At 49.7% G+C, this 20,904-nt stretch overlaps 1 protein-coding gene and 1 long non-coding RNA gene across 2 annotated transcripts in view; one reads left to right on the top strand and one right to left on the bottom strand.

Moving 5' to 3' along the window:
- Positions 1-20,904, top strand: part of ALK (ALK receptor tyrosine kinase) — a 641,155-nt gene that overhangs the window by 518,217 nt on the left and 102,034 nt on the right. The window contains exons 6-8 of the mRNA XM_090280984.1: positions 5,559-5,690; positions 13,002-13,133; positions 15,067-15,167. Coding sequence (XP_090137110.1) covers positions 5,559-5,690; positions 13,002-13,133; positions 15,067-15,167 — 365 coding nt within the window. The remainder of the gene's footprint in view (positions 1-5,558; positions 5,691-13,001; positions 13,134-15,066; positions 15,168-20,904) is intronic.
- LOC150005695 (uncharacterized) overlaps positions 16,180-20,904 on the bottom strand; it is a 109,938-nt gene continuing 105,213 nt past the window's right edge. The window contains exon 4 of the long non-coding RNA XR_016511891.1: positions 16,180-16,372. This is a non-coding gene — a long non-coding RNA (uncharacterized LOC150005695). The remainder of the gene's footprint in view (positions 16,373-20,904) is intronic.

A 20,904-nucleotide genomic window follows, 5' to 3' on the forward strand; every position in this document is an offset into this window, starting at 1 on the left:
ATAAAAATGGTTACCAAGATCACTGGCCCCCATGGGTGGACAGCATCAGGAGGTGCCAGCAGGAAGCCCTGCTGCTCCTGAGGCTGGCTGGGACCACCCAGGACCTCGGGTACCATGCTCCACAAGCTAGAACAGTCATTTCACAACCACAGAGAGGATGCTGTTTAAGAAACTCAGGCCCTTGATTAAAACCATTCCCCAACGGTACTTAACTTCCTTGGAATTTATGGGCCCCATAAAAAAGAACTTGAGAAGACAGAGCGGTTGTTTTTGTTGCGCCTCATTAGTTTTGAGTTTGGGCCGGCAGGAGAGATCAGAGTACCAGGCACACGTCTAATTGAATCTCACACAAACACCAATTCCCTGCGGTATGGAGGACGCCATGCCAGGGAGCCCAGCCACCTCCAGCCAGGGGAAGGAGATGGGGAGGCACTGGTAAAAGGGCTGAAGGACATGGCTTCTCTGGGCTGGCACTGTGCTTTAGCTGAAGAAAGAGAAATTTGGGGGTTAAACTCTGGGGCATCCGAGGAGTGAAAGCAGCACTGCCCTCCCACTACCGGACCCTTCCTCTGTCAAGGTTTGGGGGGAAGGGCAGTGGTGCCAACTTCCTGCCCTTGTGGACTCATGACCACTGCTCCTGAGGACACCCCTCACTGGAGGAGGGTGGACCTCACAGACAGACGCAGATAGAGAACAAGATGTCAAAAATGTGGGTTTTCACCCATCCCTCAGCAAGCCGTGTAACCACGCTAAGCCTTTCTATTCTCAACTATAAAATGGGTATAATAAAACTTTCCACATGTGATACCTAGGATCAGTTCTGTTCCCAAACACTGGGGTGAGGAGGTCTTCCAGCAGATACTGTTGTAGACTTGGGAGGATAGGACTCGATGCCTCCCTTCCAGTCACCTACAGTTTGGTGAGGAAGACAGGCATATAAAGAGCTGGTTGCAACATGAGACAGAATGTCCGCGGTGTTAAATGCAAGAAGTAAGGAGTGATAGAAGTCCAAGTGAAAGGATGCTTCCTGGAAGGGGAGGGTGGGAGAGTCCACAAAACTTGTAGATGAGGTGGTGAGGCCTGGGTCCCCATTACTGAGAGATGAGATGATGGTGGAAGACATTCCCAAATGAGAGGGCAACCCAAAGACTCTAAAGGGTGACCCACACATAACCAATCCCACATGGAACAAACTCAAAGCATAAAAGAAAAGAAGAGATCACCAAGGAAAATATGGATATGTTTGGATTATGTACAAACTTAAAACTCCTATATACGAAGATACATTATAAACAATGAAAATACATATAAAATACTGGGAGAAACTGTTAACTATATAATAAATAGTTTCACATCCTTATGTCTAATCTCATACAATTCTAGAAGAAAACATGAAAAACCTAACAGATAAATTGGCAGCTGGAAGTGGGCAACATGAAAGTAAAATAAAGCTGGCAACATGTGAAAAACTATTCAGCCTCACTAAGTACCAGAGAAATACAAAATAAAACAGCAGGTAAATACCTGTAGTTAAAAATGAAAATCATCATAATATTCAGGGTTGGCCAGGATGTAGTCAGAGGGGCATGCATGTGTGCACACAGCTGGTGAGAGTGTAAATTGGATTAGCTTCTAGAAAACAATTTGGCACTATCTATTAAGGGCCTTTAAAATGTTTACACCCTTTGATTCAGTAATTCCACTTCTGGGAATCTATCCTATGAAAATAATCTGAAAGGTACGCAAAGGTTTGTGTTCAAAGACATCCTTGAAAGCAGCGGTTCTCAACCTGTGGGTCACGACCCGTTTGGGGGTCGAACGACCCTTTCACAGGGGTTGTCTAAGACCATCGGAAAACACATATATAATTACATATTGTTTTTGTGATTAATCGCTATGCTTTAATTATGTTCAATTTGTAACAATGAAAATACATCCTGCATATCAGATATTTACATTACGATTCATAACAGTAGCAAAATTACAGTTATGAAGTAGCAAGAAAAATAATTTTATGGTTGGGGGTCACCACAGCATGAGGAACTGTATTAAAGGGTCGCGGCATTAGGAAGGTTGAGAACCACTGCTTTAAAGAGTTATTAAAAACAATCTAACAATGCAGTCCTCAAATAATGTTTAAATAAATAATGATACATATCACAAAGTATCATGGCCATTAAAAGGTATTCTTCTGGAGAATTTTTAAATCTTTGGCAAAGCTTGTGGTATTACTTAATTATTTTAAGGCATATATAGATATGGAACAATTATACAGTCTTTGAAAGAAGAGGCCCAAAAAACTTCCGAGATGTTAAAAATGATGACCTCTGGGTATTGCTTTTGTTTATTTTTACCCTGGTTTCACACTTTAGACAATGGGCATATGTTTTTAGAATGAAGGAAAGTAAAAGAAACTACAAGACATGTTCAGGGAATGACAAGTCTTTGGTGTGTGAAACATGCATGTGTTCATGAAAGCACACACCGAGAAACAGGGCCTGATCACAGGAGGGCATGAAACACAACGCCCCGCACATGTGTTTCATTGGTTGAGGAGGGCTCCACAGGTTATTTATTTATTTATTTACTTGCTTGTGTTTCCTTCATTAGGGCTGGGAGCAAGAGTAATAACATTCCTAACTGTATATAATGACCCAATGTAAGACATAAGAAAAAATATTTTGAAAACTAAAAATCACCGTGCAAATGGGAAGAATTTTTCTTATTCTTCTAAATACCTTGACCTTGAAAGAGGGACATAAAGGACAGGGAGTGTCACTGGATAGGCAGGGCCCACCAGCCTGGGGTGGACACTCCAGTCTGGTCCTCAGGACGGCACCCCCAGCCGGAGGCCACCTGCCTGCCACCGCCCCTCAGCCTCACTTAACTGGCAACTTCCTCCTATTAAGTGGGAAAAAACAGAGTTGCCCAGTCCTGGTAGTTACCGCTTAGTGAGCGATCAGGTAAGGCGCTGGTGCTCTGCTGTGCAGGTAGCAGGTGCGCTACATATGATGCCAAGTGTCTTTGCTGTGAGCTTGATTTCTGCAACAAACCCAAGCCACTCCCAGGCATCCCTTTAGGGAGGACGCCCCTCTGCAGGGGGAAGGCTGTACCTTCCAGGGACCAACACCAGTTTCTTAGAAGCATTTTATTTCCTAGCTTCCAAGAGAACATGACCAACAAGTGGTGCACTTCACTGTACTTGGAATTTGGAGGGATTTGGAGAACACCTTGGCTTGGGCTGCCTTGAGGCACAGGGACAGACAGGGGCGGCATGTTTCCTCCTGCGTGAGGAAGAAAGGGTCAGAGGTGACCAGTCCAGGGGGCCACAGAGGTCTAGTTACAAAACAAGGTAATGAGCTGGAAAGTTAACCTAAAGCTCTACTGGGTTGCAGATGGCCGGGGTCTGCAATCTTCGATTGCAGCTGGAATCCGGTCTAGATGGTGTATTTGTCTCCCATGGCTACTGTTACAAACTACCACACACTTGGTGGCCTAAAACAACATGTATTGATTCTCTTAGAGAGCTGAAGGGCAGAAGTCTGAGATCCGTTTCACTGGGCTGAAGTCGGGACAGCAGAGCCGGCTCCTTCCGGAGGCTCTCATGAGGATCCCTCGCCTGGCCTTTTCCGGCTCTGGAGGCTGCCTGCGTTTCTTGGCCAGTGACTCCAGCCTCTTGCTGCCATCATCATAGCTCCTAGTTCTTACTTTGACTTTCTTGCTGCTGTCTTTATGAGAACCTTGTGATTACACCTGGACAACCAGGATAATCTCCCCTATCTAAAGTCCTTAACTTAATCGCATTAGTAAAGGCCCTTTTACCACATCAAGTAACATATTTGCAAGTTTGGGGGATTAAGATGCTGGCCTTTGGGTCGGTCCATTATTCAGCCAGGCACAGACAGGTAACCTAATGTGCAGGCACCTTGCTAACCCTTTTAGGGGCCAGACGGTGGCTAGGGCTGGGAAGGGGTGGGGTGGGGGGACACACAGAGGCCCGAACAGCTTGGGGAGAAGATGGGAACATGCATGAGAGCTGGTCCTAGAGCCAGGTCGCATGGAACCAGCGCCACATGAATCTGGAGCACAGGGTTCATGGGGAGAGACAGGCAGGTAAGACATGGAAGGAAATCTGGGCGCAGATCTCAAAGGACCTTGAAGAGCATGGTTAAAAGCCTAGATGTGATTCCCTGAGGGAAGCAGCACCTGTGTTTCCCATGTCCAGCAGTTAACAAAATGCCCTGCCAGGCTGGAGGCCCGTCTGACGAGGCCCGGTGTCCGCCTGCCACCAGCTGACAAACTGAGCCTTATCTGGACTAGCCTAGGTAAGAGGGCCCAGTGCCACCTCCGGCACCTCCCACGACATGGAGAGGGCAGCTTTGCAGTCTGACACATGGGGCCCAAATCCCCTGTACCAGCTGCGGGACCTTAGACAAGTCACTTCAGCTCGCTGACTCAGTTTCCCGCTTAGGAACTCACTGTTAGGACTTGCCTCGCTTCCTTACACAGCCAGGTGTGCTGAGGTACAGAGGCACCTGGAAGGAAAAAGGCTGGACTGGATGAAAGCTCTGGTTCATTCTCTCCACCATCCAGCTGAGCACTGGGGTGCATGGGATGCAGTGGGGAGACTGTTGAGGCACCAGCCGCCGTGGGGATAGGACTTGAAAAGAGGACAGAGCACAAGGCAGCCCACCTTGGGGTGGGCCCGAGGCTCCCCCATCCCACACCAACCAAGGACTGCGTGACAGAAGGTGCCATCAGAAGCACCAGCCTGGCCCTTGCTAGGTGGCCCGGGCAAAGTGCCCATTCAGTAGGTTGCGCTGGGCCAGACCAGCCTTCTCTTCCCCGACACCTGGCTCTCTGGAGTCACAGGTTAATTAATTATCATACGCATTGTTCTTGATACAGAAACAAATAACCGCTAACATGTTCATTATAAACTGCCCCCTCTCCCTCCCTCCACTGGGTAGTATGATTTATCTAGAATTTCAGAACTAGAACAGGCCCTACAAATATGGGCCAAACTCCTCCTTTTGTAAATGGAGAGGCTGGAGCAGACAGGGGTGAGGTCAGCCTCACGGTTGTCATGGAGGAGCTGCGCCCTCACAGTGCTCTTCTTCGTGTTTTGCAGTTGAGAGGACTGCATGTCTCTAGAATCAGTCCACTGGTGGAATCTAGGGTCAAGAACATGGGGGACGTACACTGGACCAAATATTCCCCTTATATCCCAAATTTGACCTTGAAGGTAGAGCTGCCTGTGTGCAGATGAGGTGCCACCTGTAAGCTGTCTACCTGGCACACTAAAGCCATGGGTTTGAGGACCCCAGCTTGTTGAGGGGCATGGACAAAACCTCGGCTTCTCTACTGCCCCCCATCACTAGAATATGAGGTCCCCAGGGGCCTGAGGGGGTGTTAGGGCTTTGACTTCCTCTCAGCCTCCTGGTGTTGGCCCTGGGTGTGGCCAGATTGAGAAGCCGCTGTCTCAGTCAGGCCATTGGGATGTGAATGGCAGGGCCACCCAAACTGACCAGGGGTATGTGTCTCCGTGTGCTCTCCAGGAACATCCCCGGGCTCCAAGATGGCCTTGCAGAGTTCCTTCACTTGCTGGAATGGGACAGTCCTCCAGCTCGGGCAGGCCTGCGACTTCCACCGGGACTGCACCCACGGAGAAGATGAGGGCTCGCTCTGCAGTGAGTAGATGGGGGCTGCCCCCACCCACCTCACCCCAGCCCCCCCTCACAGCCCTCTTCTGCCCCCATCACCCCATGCACTCGAACGTGGACTACCTCCCTTACATCCAGGGCCATTTGTGTCTCTTCTCAGTGGCAACTTTCAAAACCTGCCCAGTCCTCAAGAGACAGAGCTATGACCTGTGGTCCAGAAACAGCATACAAGTTAGGAACCAAACAAGATCTTCTAAGTTATACTTTCGACTTCCTTATGCACAGAAAAAAAAAGTTCAGGCCAAAGCACAGCTCTGTAACATGACATCAGAAGCGTTCCCCACCCAGAGGTCCCTCGCTTTTCAGCTTTTCGGTCCTTATCTTCGTCACCCACCTGCCTCTCTCACCCTCCCAATCTTCCGTGACCCCAGCTCCAGCCACATCAGACCACGTCTCAGCTCCCTCCTGCCTCCAAGGCTTTGCTTATGTCATATGCCAGAACGCCCTGTCGCTTCTCAAGTCACATCTGCTCCTTGAAGACTCACCTCAACAGTTGATTCTTCTGGGAAACCCCCTCTGACCATCCCTGAAAAGTACAGTCGGTTCCTCTTCCTCTGGACCTCCCATTCTTCTATGCACCATAACATCCATTATTTTTTAAAGCTTTTTTTGAGGTATAGTTCACATACCATATAATTCACCCACTGAAAGGGTACAGTTCGACGTTTTTAAGCATAGTCAAAGGGCTGTCCAACCATCACCACAATCTAATTTCAGCACATTTTTATCACTTGACAAGGAAACTCTGAGAAACCTTTCCCTTCTTACCTCCAACTATGCCCCCTCCACTAGCCCTAAAGCAATCACTAGTGGACCTTCTCTTTCTATAGATTTGCCTATTCTGGGCATTTCCTATAAATGGAATTATATACTATGTGGTCTTTTGTGATGAACTTCTTCTTTACCTTTTTTTTTCATTGCTGTTCTTTTAAAGTTGTCCCAGCAACCCCCACCACCATTACTCTCCCCTGCCCCACCCCCCCATCCCTCACCCTCGCTCCCACAGTCAATCCCCACCCTGTTGTCCATGTCCCTGGGTCATTCATACATGTTCCTTGATAGACTCGTCCCCTTTCCCCTCTCATCACCCCCCCACTCTGGTCACTGTGATTAACTTCTTTCACATAGCATATTTTCAAGGGCCACCCATGTTTCAGCTCATATCAGTCCTACATGTAGTTTTATTGCCAAATAAGAATTCATTGTAGAGATGTTCCACATTTTATTTATCCTTTCATTGGTTGATGGGCATTTGGGTTGTTTCCACTTGGGGGCTATTACGGATAATGTTGCTGTGAACATTTGTGTGCAAGTTTCTGTGAGAACAGATGTTTTTATTTCTTTTGGGTATATACTTAGGAGTAGAATTGCTGGGTCATATATTAACTCTATATTTAACAGTCTGAGGAACTGCCAAGCTGTTTGCCACAGTGGCTACACCATCTTACATTCCCACCAGCAATGTTTAACGGTGCTAATTTTCCCACATCCTCACCAACAGTTATTATTACCTGCCTTTCTATTTTAGCCATGTTAGCAGGTGTACATTTATCACTTTTCAAGAAGGTGATTTCCATGTTTCCCTCCCTCTCTGTGGGCAGATGGAGTCTGGTACTCTTCCCTGTACTAAAAACTCCAGTGATTCGTGACCCATCTAACTCTTGTTGATTAAAATGAATAAATGAGCTGAGAAAGTTGGACACCCTAAAGGAAAACAAATTGCTCTGTTGGCCGCAGAGTTAGACTCCCAGCCCATTGTTCACTCCGCTTCAGTACAGTGTCCTCGGTAGTTATTTGGCTAAGGAGTGAAACTCTACAGGTTTTTACATTGCTTCCAGGGAGACCACAAATACAGAATACATGATTTGAGATAAAAAATATGTTAGATCCTGGAGCAGAGATGGATATCACAGCACATTCCCTCAAAACACTGAAAATCCAACGTGGGGGCCGGAGGGGAAAGAGCAGAACCGGGTTGAGAAGGATGCAGCAGGTGTGTGCCTGGGAGCTGTGGGGCCCAGACTCCCAGCAACTGCCTCACCCCTTAGGCGCCAGGTCCGGCCTGCGAAACAGATTTACAAAGTTGTGTTTCCCAGGTCATCTGGAGGACAGGTTATCCCTTGGGAGAACAATGGTTTTATTTATTCTCTTTCAAATGAAGCAATAAAGAAATCCATCTTTCAACATGAAAAACTACCTTTTATGCAAAACTCCCAGTGAAGTGGGGTTGTTTAGATAAAACTCAGTAAAGAGTTGCAGGTAAGGCTTTGTTTGTCCCACTCGCTTTGGCCCCAGGCCTTTCTCACAGAGCTCCCAGGATGCAAGTGGAAGCCAGCGGCCCATGCTGCCCCCAGGCAGAGACGCAGGTGAGTCTCGCTAGTTACTGGTCTCTGCGGTGTTTCCAGCAGTGCCTCAGAGCTGTGTGACTTTGCTTCTGCCTTTTTTAAGTTGTTTGATAACCACGTCCTAGCAGAGACACAGATCAGGCAGGGCATGTCCAGATTTACAACTGGGAAAACAAAAAGCACAGAGAAGGTAATTGGTTTGTTCGGGTCACACAGCATGTCAGGAACAGAACCAAGATCAGAGCATTGAGCCTGCGGGGTCCAGCGCATTGCTGTGCGCTCAGGGCATTTTCCCACCATTCTAGGACTTGCCATTATCTCCTTTCCAGGACCCACTCCAAGCTTGAGGGCAGCCTGGCTCTGGCCCAGGGGCAGGTGCCTGGGGCCCTGGGGCCTTTTCGCCACAGTTGAACAGCTGCTCTGACCAGCTGTCCGAAAGACAGCTCCGCACTGGAGAATACCCGCACCAAGTTCTTTGCTCCAGAAATCGGTTGCTAGGAAGTTCAATTTCAAATGAGGGTTTCTCGATCTTTTTGCCACTCTAATCTGAGCAGTACTGTTGGTAAATATCCTTTTCCTTATTTGTGTGCCCCATTGTCTCTGGGATATTTGCCATTTTTCCTATCACATTGACTGATGTTGATTCTAGAAACCATTCCCGTGAAGAGAGCAGCAACAGCAATAATAATTCTGGCTAACATTTATTGAGCATTTACTATGTACTGGCAGCTGCTCCAAACACTTTCCATGTATTAACTTATTTCATCCTCCCACAATCCTGTGTGATGCTGTCAAATCCACCTTAGAGATGAAGAACCTGAAGTCTAAGATCAAAGTGTCAGCCAGTGGCTGAGCAGTGATTCAGGCTCAGTCTGACTCCAAAGCCCACACTCTGAATCACTACAAGCCAGACTTTTCTGTGAGTTTCCAGCCGCTGGTTGTGACAAGCACATCCCTAGCTACATATCCCCCCAGGAAGAAGGGACCAGGAAAAAGGGAAGGTGGCAGGGCTTTGCCACCGCGTTCCTGGGAAAGGGGTGGGCGGTACAATCATTCGTCCCCACCTCCGGGCCTCAGTTCCCTCACCTGTAGTGTGAGTTGGCACATGATGCCCACTGCTGTGTTGATGCCCATAGTGCATCATGCCCTTGGCCTCACCTGTGCTTCCCACATAGTCTGGAACCTATTAGAATGTTTTCTCTGAGCAGGTGTTTACCTGTTGGGGACGTCCAGGTCTTCTACGGAACCCCCAGGAGGGTCACCAATCTTCGTTCAGGATAGTCAGCCAAGCAGGTCGAGTTCCATCAACACTCAGCTGCAACTTCACACTTTCCCCAGAAGGAATTCCTCACTCATACCGGAGCTTCATTCAAATGATCAGACTCAACCCTGAGCAATATTTCTGTCTCAGATAAGTGGGGGACCTGAACCAGAGGTGGTAGCATTGCCCTTGCCCTTCTCCCTCCAGTCATGAATGTGTCCGTTCCCAGCCCGTTCTCCAAAGCCATCCGCCATCCTCCTTCCCTTTTCCAGTTAAACACCGCCAATCCCAGTGAGACATCTGGGATGCTATGACCTGTTGAAGGGTGTCTTCACGGTTCCCTGTGTGTCGAGCGGTGCCCTCCATGGTGTGTATCTGCCCAGGAAAGGCCCCACTTCATCCCCTGGACAGCTGTTTGCAAGCAGCTCACTTCCTCTCCGTGTGTTCAATAATCTCATCTGTTTGGTGGGGATACTTTTCCTGCCAGGCAAAACCAGGTTTTTTATGTTTCTTTATTGTAAAATAAAACCTGTTGGTGGTAAAATATTTGAAAAATCTAGAAAAGTACACAGGAGAAAATAACTATTGCCCATAATCCTCCCTCTCAGACATTCAGAGATAACCATAATATTTTGATGTAGTTCTTCTACCATTTTTTCCCATGACTATATTCTCAAGGAAATGTATAACATATATTTATCAAAAACGTTAACGGAGTTGTCACACAGGAAGGAAAAGAAGCGATGTCATTTGGCCTGGAGTTTTTACTTGGCAGTCCCTCCAGCTGTTGCTAAGGTCACGTCTCCCGTGACTCCACAAATTTGTCTCTCTTAGAGTGGAATCAGGTGTCTTAATTACCAAATGTTGTGGGATTGACTGACCCACACACAGCTTGATTTGGCCATCAAGCCGATGAAATCTGGCTGCTCCAAGAAGAGGGTCCGGGAGAACCGTGCTTCTCAGAGGTTAGGAACCACCTGGAAATTGTTAAAAACACAGCTTCTGGTTCTCGGGTTGGGGGACCTGAGATTCCGCACTTCTAATAGTTTCACAGGCGGTTTAGATGTGGCTGGTCCCTGGACCGCATTTTGAGTGGCAAGGGGTTAGAGGATTGAACTCACGCCCGTTCCATTCACCCACTAAGTATGGAGATCCTACAATGTGCCAGGCACTGCACAGGTGCTCGGGGTGAATGAGAGGAGAAAGGGATGATCAGAGAAGTTGACATTAGACCCCATCCTGTGTGCCAACGCTGCAGCAGTTGGCCTTAGCAGCAATTTCCCAAACCCAGTCTAAGCCACCAAGAGTCTTCGCCCCGATGCCCACGCCCACCAGCTGCCTGAGAGCAGCTCCTTGCTGAGCACATGCCCATGCGCTTGCAGCAGTAGGAACCTCTCATCACCTCCCCCTACCCCGCCTTTCCAGGTTTTAATTCTCACACAGATTGCCCATTGACTGATTTACCTAACTCCTGAAAAGAAAGATGCTTCCAGTCCCAGCTCACCCTGGATTGTTTGCCAGGCCTGAACAAAGATGGGCTTCTAGAAGGTGGAGAAGGCCAATGGCTTTCCTCACTCCTGCCCAGGTGGAAGGCTTAGGCAGAACCACCACAGGCCCTTCTGGAAAGGCAGCTGAGGGACCTGGCTCTGCCTCAGGGCGGCGTCCGCTGTTTGAGCGCGCGCCCTGCCCCAGGGGGGAAAAATCATTAATCATGCCGCAGCCACTCTATATTTTCTCAACTGTTTGCAGAATGTTTTTCTACACTCTCTCTTTTATTTTGTCCTCAAAGCAACCCTATGAAATTGACACTGAGATTACCCCAGTTTACAGATGAGGGCGCTGAGGGGGGAAGTGACTTGCCTAAGGTCACACAGCAGGAGGTGGCGAGGCTGGGACTAGAGCCCTAGTGTCCGGTTCCAGGGCTGTTGAGGTACCAGCGCCGGTCAGTCAAGCTCTCTGCTCAGCTCCTATGCCCTGCAGGCCCCAGCTCAGCCCTGCCTCCTCCTGCTGACGGGAGCCCCTCACCTGCCAGAATCTTCCGCTGGAGCTCCCAGTAAAGCATGCCTCTAAAGGACGCTTCATGGAAGGTCACCAGTTCGTTTTTGCAAAAGAAGTGGATGTGGGATCCCTTGAGGGGGGCATAAAAAATAAAACAGGAAGATCTCCTTAGCTTTTGGATTTTTAATCAGAGGAACATGCAGGGCTTGGGGGAAAATGATTTCTTCAGGGGGGTATAAATGGGAAGAGATGTTCAAAGTCACTGACAGCCTGTTTTAATTTATAATCTGCCTCTGTGTGAAATGCACAGAGAATCGGGAGGGGGAAATGAGTAATAATTCACTAAGGTGCTGTCACAGCCAGGAAGCGTGAGGGCCCTCTTTGTTAGCCTGCCGCTGCCAAGAAGGCTGAGACAGAGGAAGGACACAGAGCAGAGGGTCCAGCGAGAGCACCTTCCCTCCTGCACAGGACGCCACCCTGCCGCTTCTCCCCAGCCTGGCCCGTGGCTGCTGGGCGCTATCACGGTGGCCTGCAGGGGCGCACTCAGGGCCCAGTGCCTTCCCTGCTGCCGGTCTCTGAGGAAACTGCAGGGCATAAGCTCTCTCTAACCCACTCCCCTTTTCTCCTCCCTCTGTGGGCAGCAGGGAAATCGATGGTCTATAAAGCTGATTGGGGCCTCTTCAATGGGACCTGAGGTCAGTCTGTTGCAGAGAAAAGGAAATTGGGGCCTTTCTGCTGCGCCAACAGATGATATAAAGAGGCCCCAGTGACGGGGATTGCTTGGTCAGGATAGGCGAGGTTACGCTGCAGTAATAAACCATTCCTCACTTCAGGGGCTTAATGTAACACTTACAGGCCCTGACCACTAAGGGTAGGGGGCCTCTGCTCCGCAGGATCTCTCGGGGATGCAGGCTGGCATCAGACAGCAGCATCCCCAGGAACAAGAACTCTCCTTGGTGCCTTCAGCAGGGGAAAGGAGACACTGAAGAATTGTCCATGGGCTTTTCTCAGTCTCAGTCCAGAACAGACACACTCATATTTCATTGGCCAGAACTGCTCGTGTGGCTTCACTTAACTGCAAAGGGGTTAGGAAATCAAGGGGAGCAAAAAGAAAGCTCTGAACCATGTGTCTCTGTAGAGACGGGCATTTGAGGAACCTAAGCCAACTCCTGGCCACCACTGCCACTGCCACTGTTAAATTCTTGCCTTTGGGTTGACTCTTCCAAATGTAGTTCAGTGAGTTACATGTTGGTTTCTCGTGGGATCATGGTCATTGTGGAGCCAGGTAAAGAACACAGAATTTAGAAATAGAAGAGCCAGGTTCAAGTCCCAGCTGGGTTACCTAATGGCTGTGTGACCTTGGTCAGGTTGCTTAACATCTCTGAGCCTCTGCTTTGTCCTATCTAAAACTCGGTTAACAATACCCATTGCTGTGGAGTTGTTGTTACTGCTATTTTTTTTCTGAAGACTAGAAAACTGTAAGCCAGCACATGCACAGGTTTGGGAAGAGGGCCTCTCTTCATTATGATCAGTATCATTAGCCATCAAGGGTCTCGCTGGGGAGCTGTTATTAGTGAGAACAATTTGGTCATGCCTGGCTAATTATACTTGACATTGGCATAGTTTGCATTTGGCCTTCCTGGAAATGACTGTGTCCCTGTGCTCTCCCTGCAGGTAAACTCCCTGCTGGTTTTTACTGTGATTTCGAGGATGGTTTCTGTGGCTGGTCCCAAGGCACACTCTCACCTCACATGCCCCGGTGGCAGGTCAAGACCCTAAAGGAGGCCTGGTTCCAGGACCACCAAGGTACTGCCACTCCCTTTTCTTCTCCCTAGTGCCCACCTGGCCAGATGAGAGACTTGGGGCACTGCCCCAGGGCAGCTGGACCTTGCCGTTCCTGGCAGGGCAAACCCAAGTGGGTCCCTCTTCAGACCTTCTTGTGCTCTAGAGTGATTAAACAGGCCCAGGTAGATGTCATCTTTTGTTACTTAAAATGAGAAGCCTGGTGAAGGATTCACTGAAAGGTAAGAATAATCCATTTGTTCAACAAGTATTTGTTGAGACCTACTATGTGTCGGGCCCGTTAACTCATTGAGAGGTAAGCGAGACAGTAGCCCTCTTTATGTCTGGTGAGACTGAGGCACAGGGAGACCTGTGTCCTTGGCCCCAGGGTGATACCCTGGGAACCTTGCCCCCATCTGGTCCATTCCCTGCAGCCCGGTCCCTCTTTCCACGACCCGTGCTAGACGGCAGAGGGGCAAAGGGCCTTCACACACCCAAGAGATGGCTGCCTACACCTGGCTGAGCTGACTCCACACTTGGAGACACTGGCCGTGGTGGGATCAGAGAGGGTCTGTGAGGCCAGCTTAGCTCAGGGAGTCAGGCTGCTGGAGAGGCCAGATCATCCAAGCTTGGGCCCAGCCTGGTATTGTACCTGGTGGTAAGGCCTGGGCAAGCCCTGGGGCCTACCTCCCTGCAGAACAGGCTGGAGTGCAGGCCTCTCTCCCTCTTTCCTCCCCTGCATTTTCTTGCTCTGTGTGAAGCTAGAGACCCTCATACAAGAATCCCTCACTTTCCAAGACATCACAAATCCTATGGATTCCTTCAAGAACTAATAATAATAATACTAATAATTATAGAAGTGTGAAAGTGGACAACATCCAGAGCAACTACTGAAAGTCCCAGAGCCCGTCCAGTTCCGTCCTTGGTCCTCAGAGCTAACTGCATCTGCGTGAGCTGCCTTTGGCCCCAGGAGACTTCTGCAGGGACCCTCAGCAGACGTGGAGGCCCGAGAGCTCCTGCTCCTCCTCCCAGCCTCCTTGGCACAGCACGCCGCATGGTCCTCAGTGCTCCGTCTGCAGGATCAGGGAGAGAAAAGGAGCTCAAGCTAGGCGCTATCTCCACGGCTCTGCTCTGTGTCTGATAGTCCCCCAGCAGCGCCCATAACAAATCAACGTTCAGCACTTGTTGAAGACCTCTAATGCCTCCCAAAGTAATTCATTTCATTGATTGCTCTGATCACAGAGCAATTTTCCTTACCTGGAGATAAGCTGTACCTTTCTGTAAACTCTACTCATGATTATGATTTGTCTCCTGGAGCCACACAGGACCAAACTACAGCCTTTCCCACACAGTGGCCCTTCACATATTTAAAGACAACCATTGTGACCCACATACTGTATGAGATCCTTTCTCCCCCGGCCACATAACCCCATCCGCTTGATTCTTCCTGAGAAGTGGGCAGCGTGCCTTCTAAGATTTCTGGCCCGTCCTGATTACTCTGTTCTGGACCCACCTAAATGTGTTACTTGGCAGTAGCTCAATCACAGACTTTGCTAAGAGACAGGGAGAAATAGAAATGAATGACTGAAGCCCTGCTTGGGGTTCTGTGGGGTGCCTAAAAAGTTGCGAGCTCACTCTGGCCCCTGTTTCCAGAGAACTGACCATCTACAAAATGCCCTGCCATTTCTGGGGGTTGACAGATGCTTCTTCCACCACCACGTGGGGTTGGAGCTCATACTCTCCCAGGTTTTCAGGCAGGTTAGTTGAAGATCTTTGCACAGTCAAGTTTTGTTGACCGTGACAAGAGGTTGTCTTATCCATTGGAGAGGGCAGAAAGCCACAACCTCCACAATGTTCTGAGGCTAGAGAAGGTTTTCCCATTAACCCTGCACTTACTAACACTGCATCCTTGGGATCTTTCACTGTTTGTTGATGACTTTTTTCCTCTCTGCCCCAGACCACGTCCTGTTGCTCAACACCACTGAAGTCCCCACTTCTGAAAGTGCTACAGTGACCAGCACTACGTTCCTTGCGCCGATGAAGAACTCTCCATGTGAGGCAAGTCTCAATGTTCCTCTAGCTCTCTGACCTCTCCTCCACCCTGCCCCTCTGCACTTCCAGAGGAGCAAAGTAGCCTGGGTGGTCAGGTTGCTTGTTCTCCTGGGGGTAGAACAATAGGGCCACTTTGCCATCTTCTAGGCCGAGAGTACCCACCAGCATGGTAAAGTCCCCTCTGCAGAGGATCTTACCTTAGACACCCATATTCAGCAACACTGAGCTTTTGCAGTTGGACCCTGATTTAAGCAAACTCAGAAAGTATAATACATCTAATGCATCACAGGGGGAGGGTAACAGAGATTTGCAAAAGACTGTCTACAGAATCTTTTTAAAAAATAACCGCCTCTTGTTACACATTTCAAATTTTATAGAGCATCAAAATCTGATTTATGTAAATTTCACTAAGACATCAATTGTATTCAGTGAGGCACCTCCAGAGTCACGCACCCAAATGGTTCCTGTAGCTGTTACCTCTTTAGGATGAGGATGGGGGGAGTGCTGCCCTGTCTGAGCAGAAAGTCATATTCTGTGGGGACCAAGAAATGTGCTTAGAGGCAACATGGCCCAGTGATTAATCTCAGGAAGTCCAGAATCAGCCAAGTCCAAGCCAGGTTCCACCCTGGATTGGCTGTACAATATGGGCAGTTAATAATCTGTCAGGGCCTCGGTTTCCTCATCCGGAAAGTGGAGACGATAAGGGCATCTACCCCAAGGAGCTGAGAGTTCAATAGGGTAATGTGTGCAGAGGGCTAACCCCAGCACCTGGCTCCACATGAGTTCGCCAGCAGTGCCTGGCACCCGGTATAAACACACGGAAGGAGAAAGGAGGGGGAGAAAGAGGACTTGAGCCCAAAATCAGACTCTCTGCCCTGGGCGCCGGGCCACCCCTGTGCTTATATTGTCCCCCCACCCATCACCCGCCATGGCAATGCATCAACCCCTTGCACACGGCAGATAGCCGATACCTAGTATCAATTTGGCCCATCCTCTCTTTCTGGGAACTTACAGGAGAAATTCCTTGCTGGCTTGTTTCAGGAGTAGCCATATGCCCTCTGAGCCACTTGCTTTCCTTCAGACCGTGGACACTGTGACACCGGCGAAATGCACTTCCCCTCTGCGGGCTGGTAGGGATCCCAGGTCGCTGCGGCCCTCCCAGGCTGCGTCCCTGCCAAGATGCAGGCAAACTCAAGCCTTCCAGGTGCTCTCTGAAATAAAAAGTCACAGACATAAAACCAACGAGAACAGAAAAAGATATATCAGTGAATTTTTTTAATCAGAAGAATGGTCACATTAAATCTGGGGCTCCCCTCTTAGTAAGCACATAGGGGTTCATGGTGTATTGTTCATCACAGCCTCAGTCTTGGTTCGATTTTGTAACTCGACACCTGCCCCGTCTCCCTCACCCTCGCCTAGTCCGGGTGCTCTGACTAGATTGTGTGTATGTCTGTGAGCTACGGTAGGAAGAAGTCAGGGCACAAGGAAATAGGTTTATTACGTTAGACTGTATGTGAGAAATCACGCTCTCTGATGCATATGGTGGAATCACAGTCACCGCTGATATTTCTCAGGTGCCTCAGAGCAGGCGCCGGGAAAGGAAGGCTTCTTAAGAGGAAATCTCAATGAGGAGAGGTGGTTGGCCCACCTGGGAGGAGAGGGGCATCCTTAAAAGCGTTTGATCTTTGAATGTGCTCTTTGCTGGATTTAATAGAGCCTGATTTTAGAGCAAGAAGTGTCAAGGTAAAACTGATATTTTTCCAACACCGTCATTTCCCTAATAACATTTGGGTTGATTGATAGCTTAAATAGGAGTTTTGTTTTCCCGGCCCGTTTTGTTTTTCTTCCAGCTACATTTGCTCTGGGCTGGTTCTGCTCCTTCCTGCCCTTTTCCAGAACTCTGCTCAGCAGGAGTAATGGAGGGAAAGCAGTGAGTCTGTTCCACTCGCCGCGCACCGTTGTTTCACATTCGGGTTTCCAGACCATTCATCCAGCGTTGATGGGTCTGTGAATTCAGTGTTGGGGGAAGTGTTTTCATCAGAAAAATAAATAACCAAAACAGAAATATGCGTTTCCAGCACTGGAGGCCTTGACATTTATTTTCTCCAGATCCTAAATGCAGAAGGCAGGAAGTTGGATTCTCTTCTCCTGGGTTGGCTGAGTGTTGGTGACAGGGAAACGGGTGCTGCGCTGCTGTGTGAGGCTGTGTGAGGCTCACTCGGGACCCTCAAACCCCACAAGCCCTGCAGGGGCTTCAGTTGGCTGTGGGGCCCAAGTGCAGGAAGGTGGATACTACACGGAGCCGCGGGGGGTCTCCAGTGAGGGCCAGGTCCGCAGGGACTGGCTGCTAGCCAAGCCGAATTCCAGGGCTGACACCCACCACCGAACTTCTTCTCCAAACCTAGACCAGTCCTGGTCCATGGGACCTCCAGGGAGTTGAAGTAATTGCAGAATATCACAAAATGCTTTCTCAAGAAACCACACAATCACCCGTTAATTCCATAGGGGACCTGGTGTCACCTTCAATGCATTTGCATGGAAATCTAGATACAAGCTAACTGGCAGGTCTGTGTTCCTCCGGTTGCGGTCACTTGTAAAATGTAATAAACACAGACTCCTGGGCCCTACCCTGGACCTCCCGAATGGCATCACTGAGCAGAGCCCAGAAGCTGCATTTCCAAACCCCACCCTCAGGGATTTGAACGGACACTGAAGCTGGAGAGTAATTGGCCAAGGTGTTCTTGTCAACCATGACCAAGAGTTATTCTGAGCCCATGCTGAGAGTTTTCCTCTAGGACCTGTGGCCCCAAATGGCGTCGTGTAATTTGCCTTTTAGAAGGATGAGTCAGTGAAAGAATCGGAAATGACAAGGTAGGGAACAGAGGCAGTGGAGACAGAAAGAAGGGGCTGGAAGAGCCCCTGTCAGAGCCCAAGGGAGCCAGGTCAGGTGTCCACCAACGATAGAGACACAGCCAGGATGTGCCTTTATGCCAGCCAGCTTCCAGGGCATTCCAGAAGCATGCCGGCCCTGGCCCCCTCCTACAGACAGACATCTGTGGCCACCACAGCCAGCCGCCTCTCACCCGCCTGGCCGTGATGCCGGCCCCGCCACCTCCGTCGCTCTGCAGTTACATATGGGGCATGAAAATTTAAAGACCTCTGCCTCACCCAGCTACAGACAAGAGAGCTTTGTCATTCTTGGCCCCCTACCCCATTCCCCACCATCTCGTCTCTGTGGGAAACTGGGGAGCTACAATATATTCAGATTTTATTTTTTATTTTTATTTTGCTGAGCTCTAGTTCAAATAATTAAAGTTGCCGCCAGGGAGGGGAGTCTTGCAGTGGCTTTTATGTGTCGCTGGCTCTCTGACCCACTCGCTCACGTCGCCTGGTCTGGGAGACACTCGATGTGTCTAGTGTTGCAGCTGCTGGTAATAAAGAGGACGATGGGAGAGTGGCAGGGCTGTCTCAGCCCCGCCCCTGCCTTTCACACATCCTAGAAGCCTGAATATCTCAACAAGCCCCTTGTGGTTTGAGATTCTATTTTATTTGAATAGCCTCCCTGTGACTGGAATATTTTAAACCATGTTCTTGGAACAGAACACGGCCTAGGGGCAAAAACTGGGCTTCCCTCATCCTCTTTGCCCCTTAAAAACATGGGAGCGGTTTTCCTTCCATGAGCTGCGGGAATGAAAGGGGCCCAGGAAGTGTGGGATGAGACCCACTCGATTGGTGGTGGGACCCTAGGGTAGGTCAGTGCCCAGCTGCTGGTTGTGACCTTACCAGAGTGGCAGCCACTTGTGTCCTCACCCTACACACATGTGCCCACATATACACACACATACATACACACTGGGATCCTCAAACATGGGCAGGCCTTTCTGCCCCTGGCATCAGCTTTGATTAGCCGCTCAGGGCAGAAGATGGGCTGCGGGCTCCTCCGTGGCAGCATGGACTATCTGGCCTGCAGGGAAGGAGGCCTCTCCTCAGCGTCATTAAAACCAGCAGGTGTGGCCCAGACGGATGTGGGAGAGGCTGGCACCTGGACTTGCCCTCTGCCACCTGTTAAGCCCTGCTCAAAGCCCCACCGAGAAAAAGCCCCCGAAGGAGGGAGCCTGCCTGCAGTCATGTACAGCTAGCCAGCAGTACAGCCCAGAGTCCCTAAGACACAACAACGTCTCCCCCTTCCCTGGGAGACTTTCTGTGAATGGGACTGCAGCAGTAAATGAGGGGACAACAATGAAAGGAGAATAAAACTAGACCAAAGTCACCAAGGCAGAGAGGGAGTCTGGGAAATGACCCAGAGCCAAATATCAGGTGGCCCCCATTCAGAAGCCCAGCGGAGGAGCTCCGTGCCAGCTGCCTTTCTCTGAAGCCCAAAGGCTTCGCTTTGTGTGACCTCACTCCATCCCCAACCCTAGTCACCATTAAGCCCATAGATAGTGTGGTTGGCTGTCCCCCACCCCAACCTCATGTGTCACCCTGGTCTGGTGCTGGCTATGAAACTCCAGGGAGCCTCAGCTCTGGCAGCTGCTCACCGCTCCCTCGCCCAACTGTGATGGAGACAGTTGCCTCGGGGGGCCTTGGCCTGGGCCTAAGAATGGGCCTCTGCATCAGAGTGGAAGAGGGCAGAGGCCAGAGTGGTTCCCAAGGCATTTTCTAAATGGCTTTTCCAAAGCTCCACCGGAGAAAAGATTTGGGGCCCCAACCTTCAGATCTAGTAACAACCATCTCATGCCCCTGTAATAACGTTACTGCTCTAAGAATGTCCTATATGCAGCCATCAAAGAATATGGAGACTGTCCAACTCCCCCCCAGCCACCCTGTGAGGTGACTGAAGCCTTCCCCGGTCACTGAGGAAGAACAAGCCTTGAAGTCCCAGGAGATGCTCCAAGGTCTCAAGCTCAGACATGCAGAAACCAAGACTCACACCCTTACCCCTGACTTCAAAGGTAGTTGCTCAGCAGCTTTCTCTGGGGAGTCAGCAGGCAGCTCCCTCAGAAGGGTGGGCAACCGCAGGGCCTGGACCGGAGAGGCGGCACGGGAGGGGGCTGGCTTGGATGGGGACGCAGTCGCCCGGCAGGAGAGCGAGGGAGGGAAGGGCACAGAGGCTCCTCAGTCAGGCAGAGAGCCACACATTCTCATTGCAAAGCCCCATGTGGTCAGCCATGCCTCAGAGACCACAGGAATCTGGGATCTCTTTAGAGTATTTATTCAGCAGAAAAGTCAAGAATACTTATTTTCAATATGACAGGTCCTGGTCTCCAGGTTACTTATAGATCACTTGGCTGCATTACATTAAAAAGCAATCCCGAATTCTTACCTAGAGCACTCAAACACCCTAACTCTTTGTTACCCCTAGGGGAAGGAAGCCTTTCCTCAGTCAGGGGGCTGAAGGAGGGGACCCTTCATAACCGTTAAGCCAAATTAGGGAGCATTTTAAAAGTACCGATCCCTTAGTGTATGGCTGGCACCATGCTAAGTGTTTCACATGCAAATATCATTGCCAAAAGAGGTTCTGTGAGAGATTGTTACCCTCATTCACTGATGCAGACCCCATGGTTTACAGAACTTAAATGACTTGTCCAAGGTCACCTTGCTGGTAAGAGGCAGAGCCACAATTCAAACCAGGTATGTTCAACTCCAAAGTCAAATGTGTACACACTCTAAAGTCACTGAACTCACCTGAGTTTGCATCCCACCTCTGCCACTTATGAGCCATAAGACCTCAAGCAAGTCACTT

This window comes from Furipterus horrens, unplaced genomic scaffold, assembly GCF_987537825.1.
Source record: "Furipterus horrens unplaced genomic scaffold, mFurHor1.1.pri manual_scaffold_6, whole genome shotgun sequence".
NCBI classification, from domain to species: Eukaryota; Metazoa; Chordata; class Mammalia; order Chiroptera; family Furipteridae; genus Furipterus; species Furipterus horrens.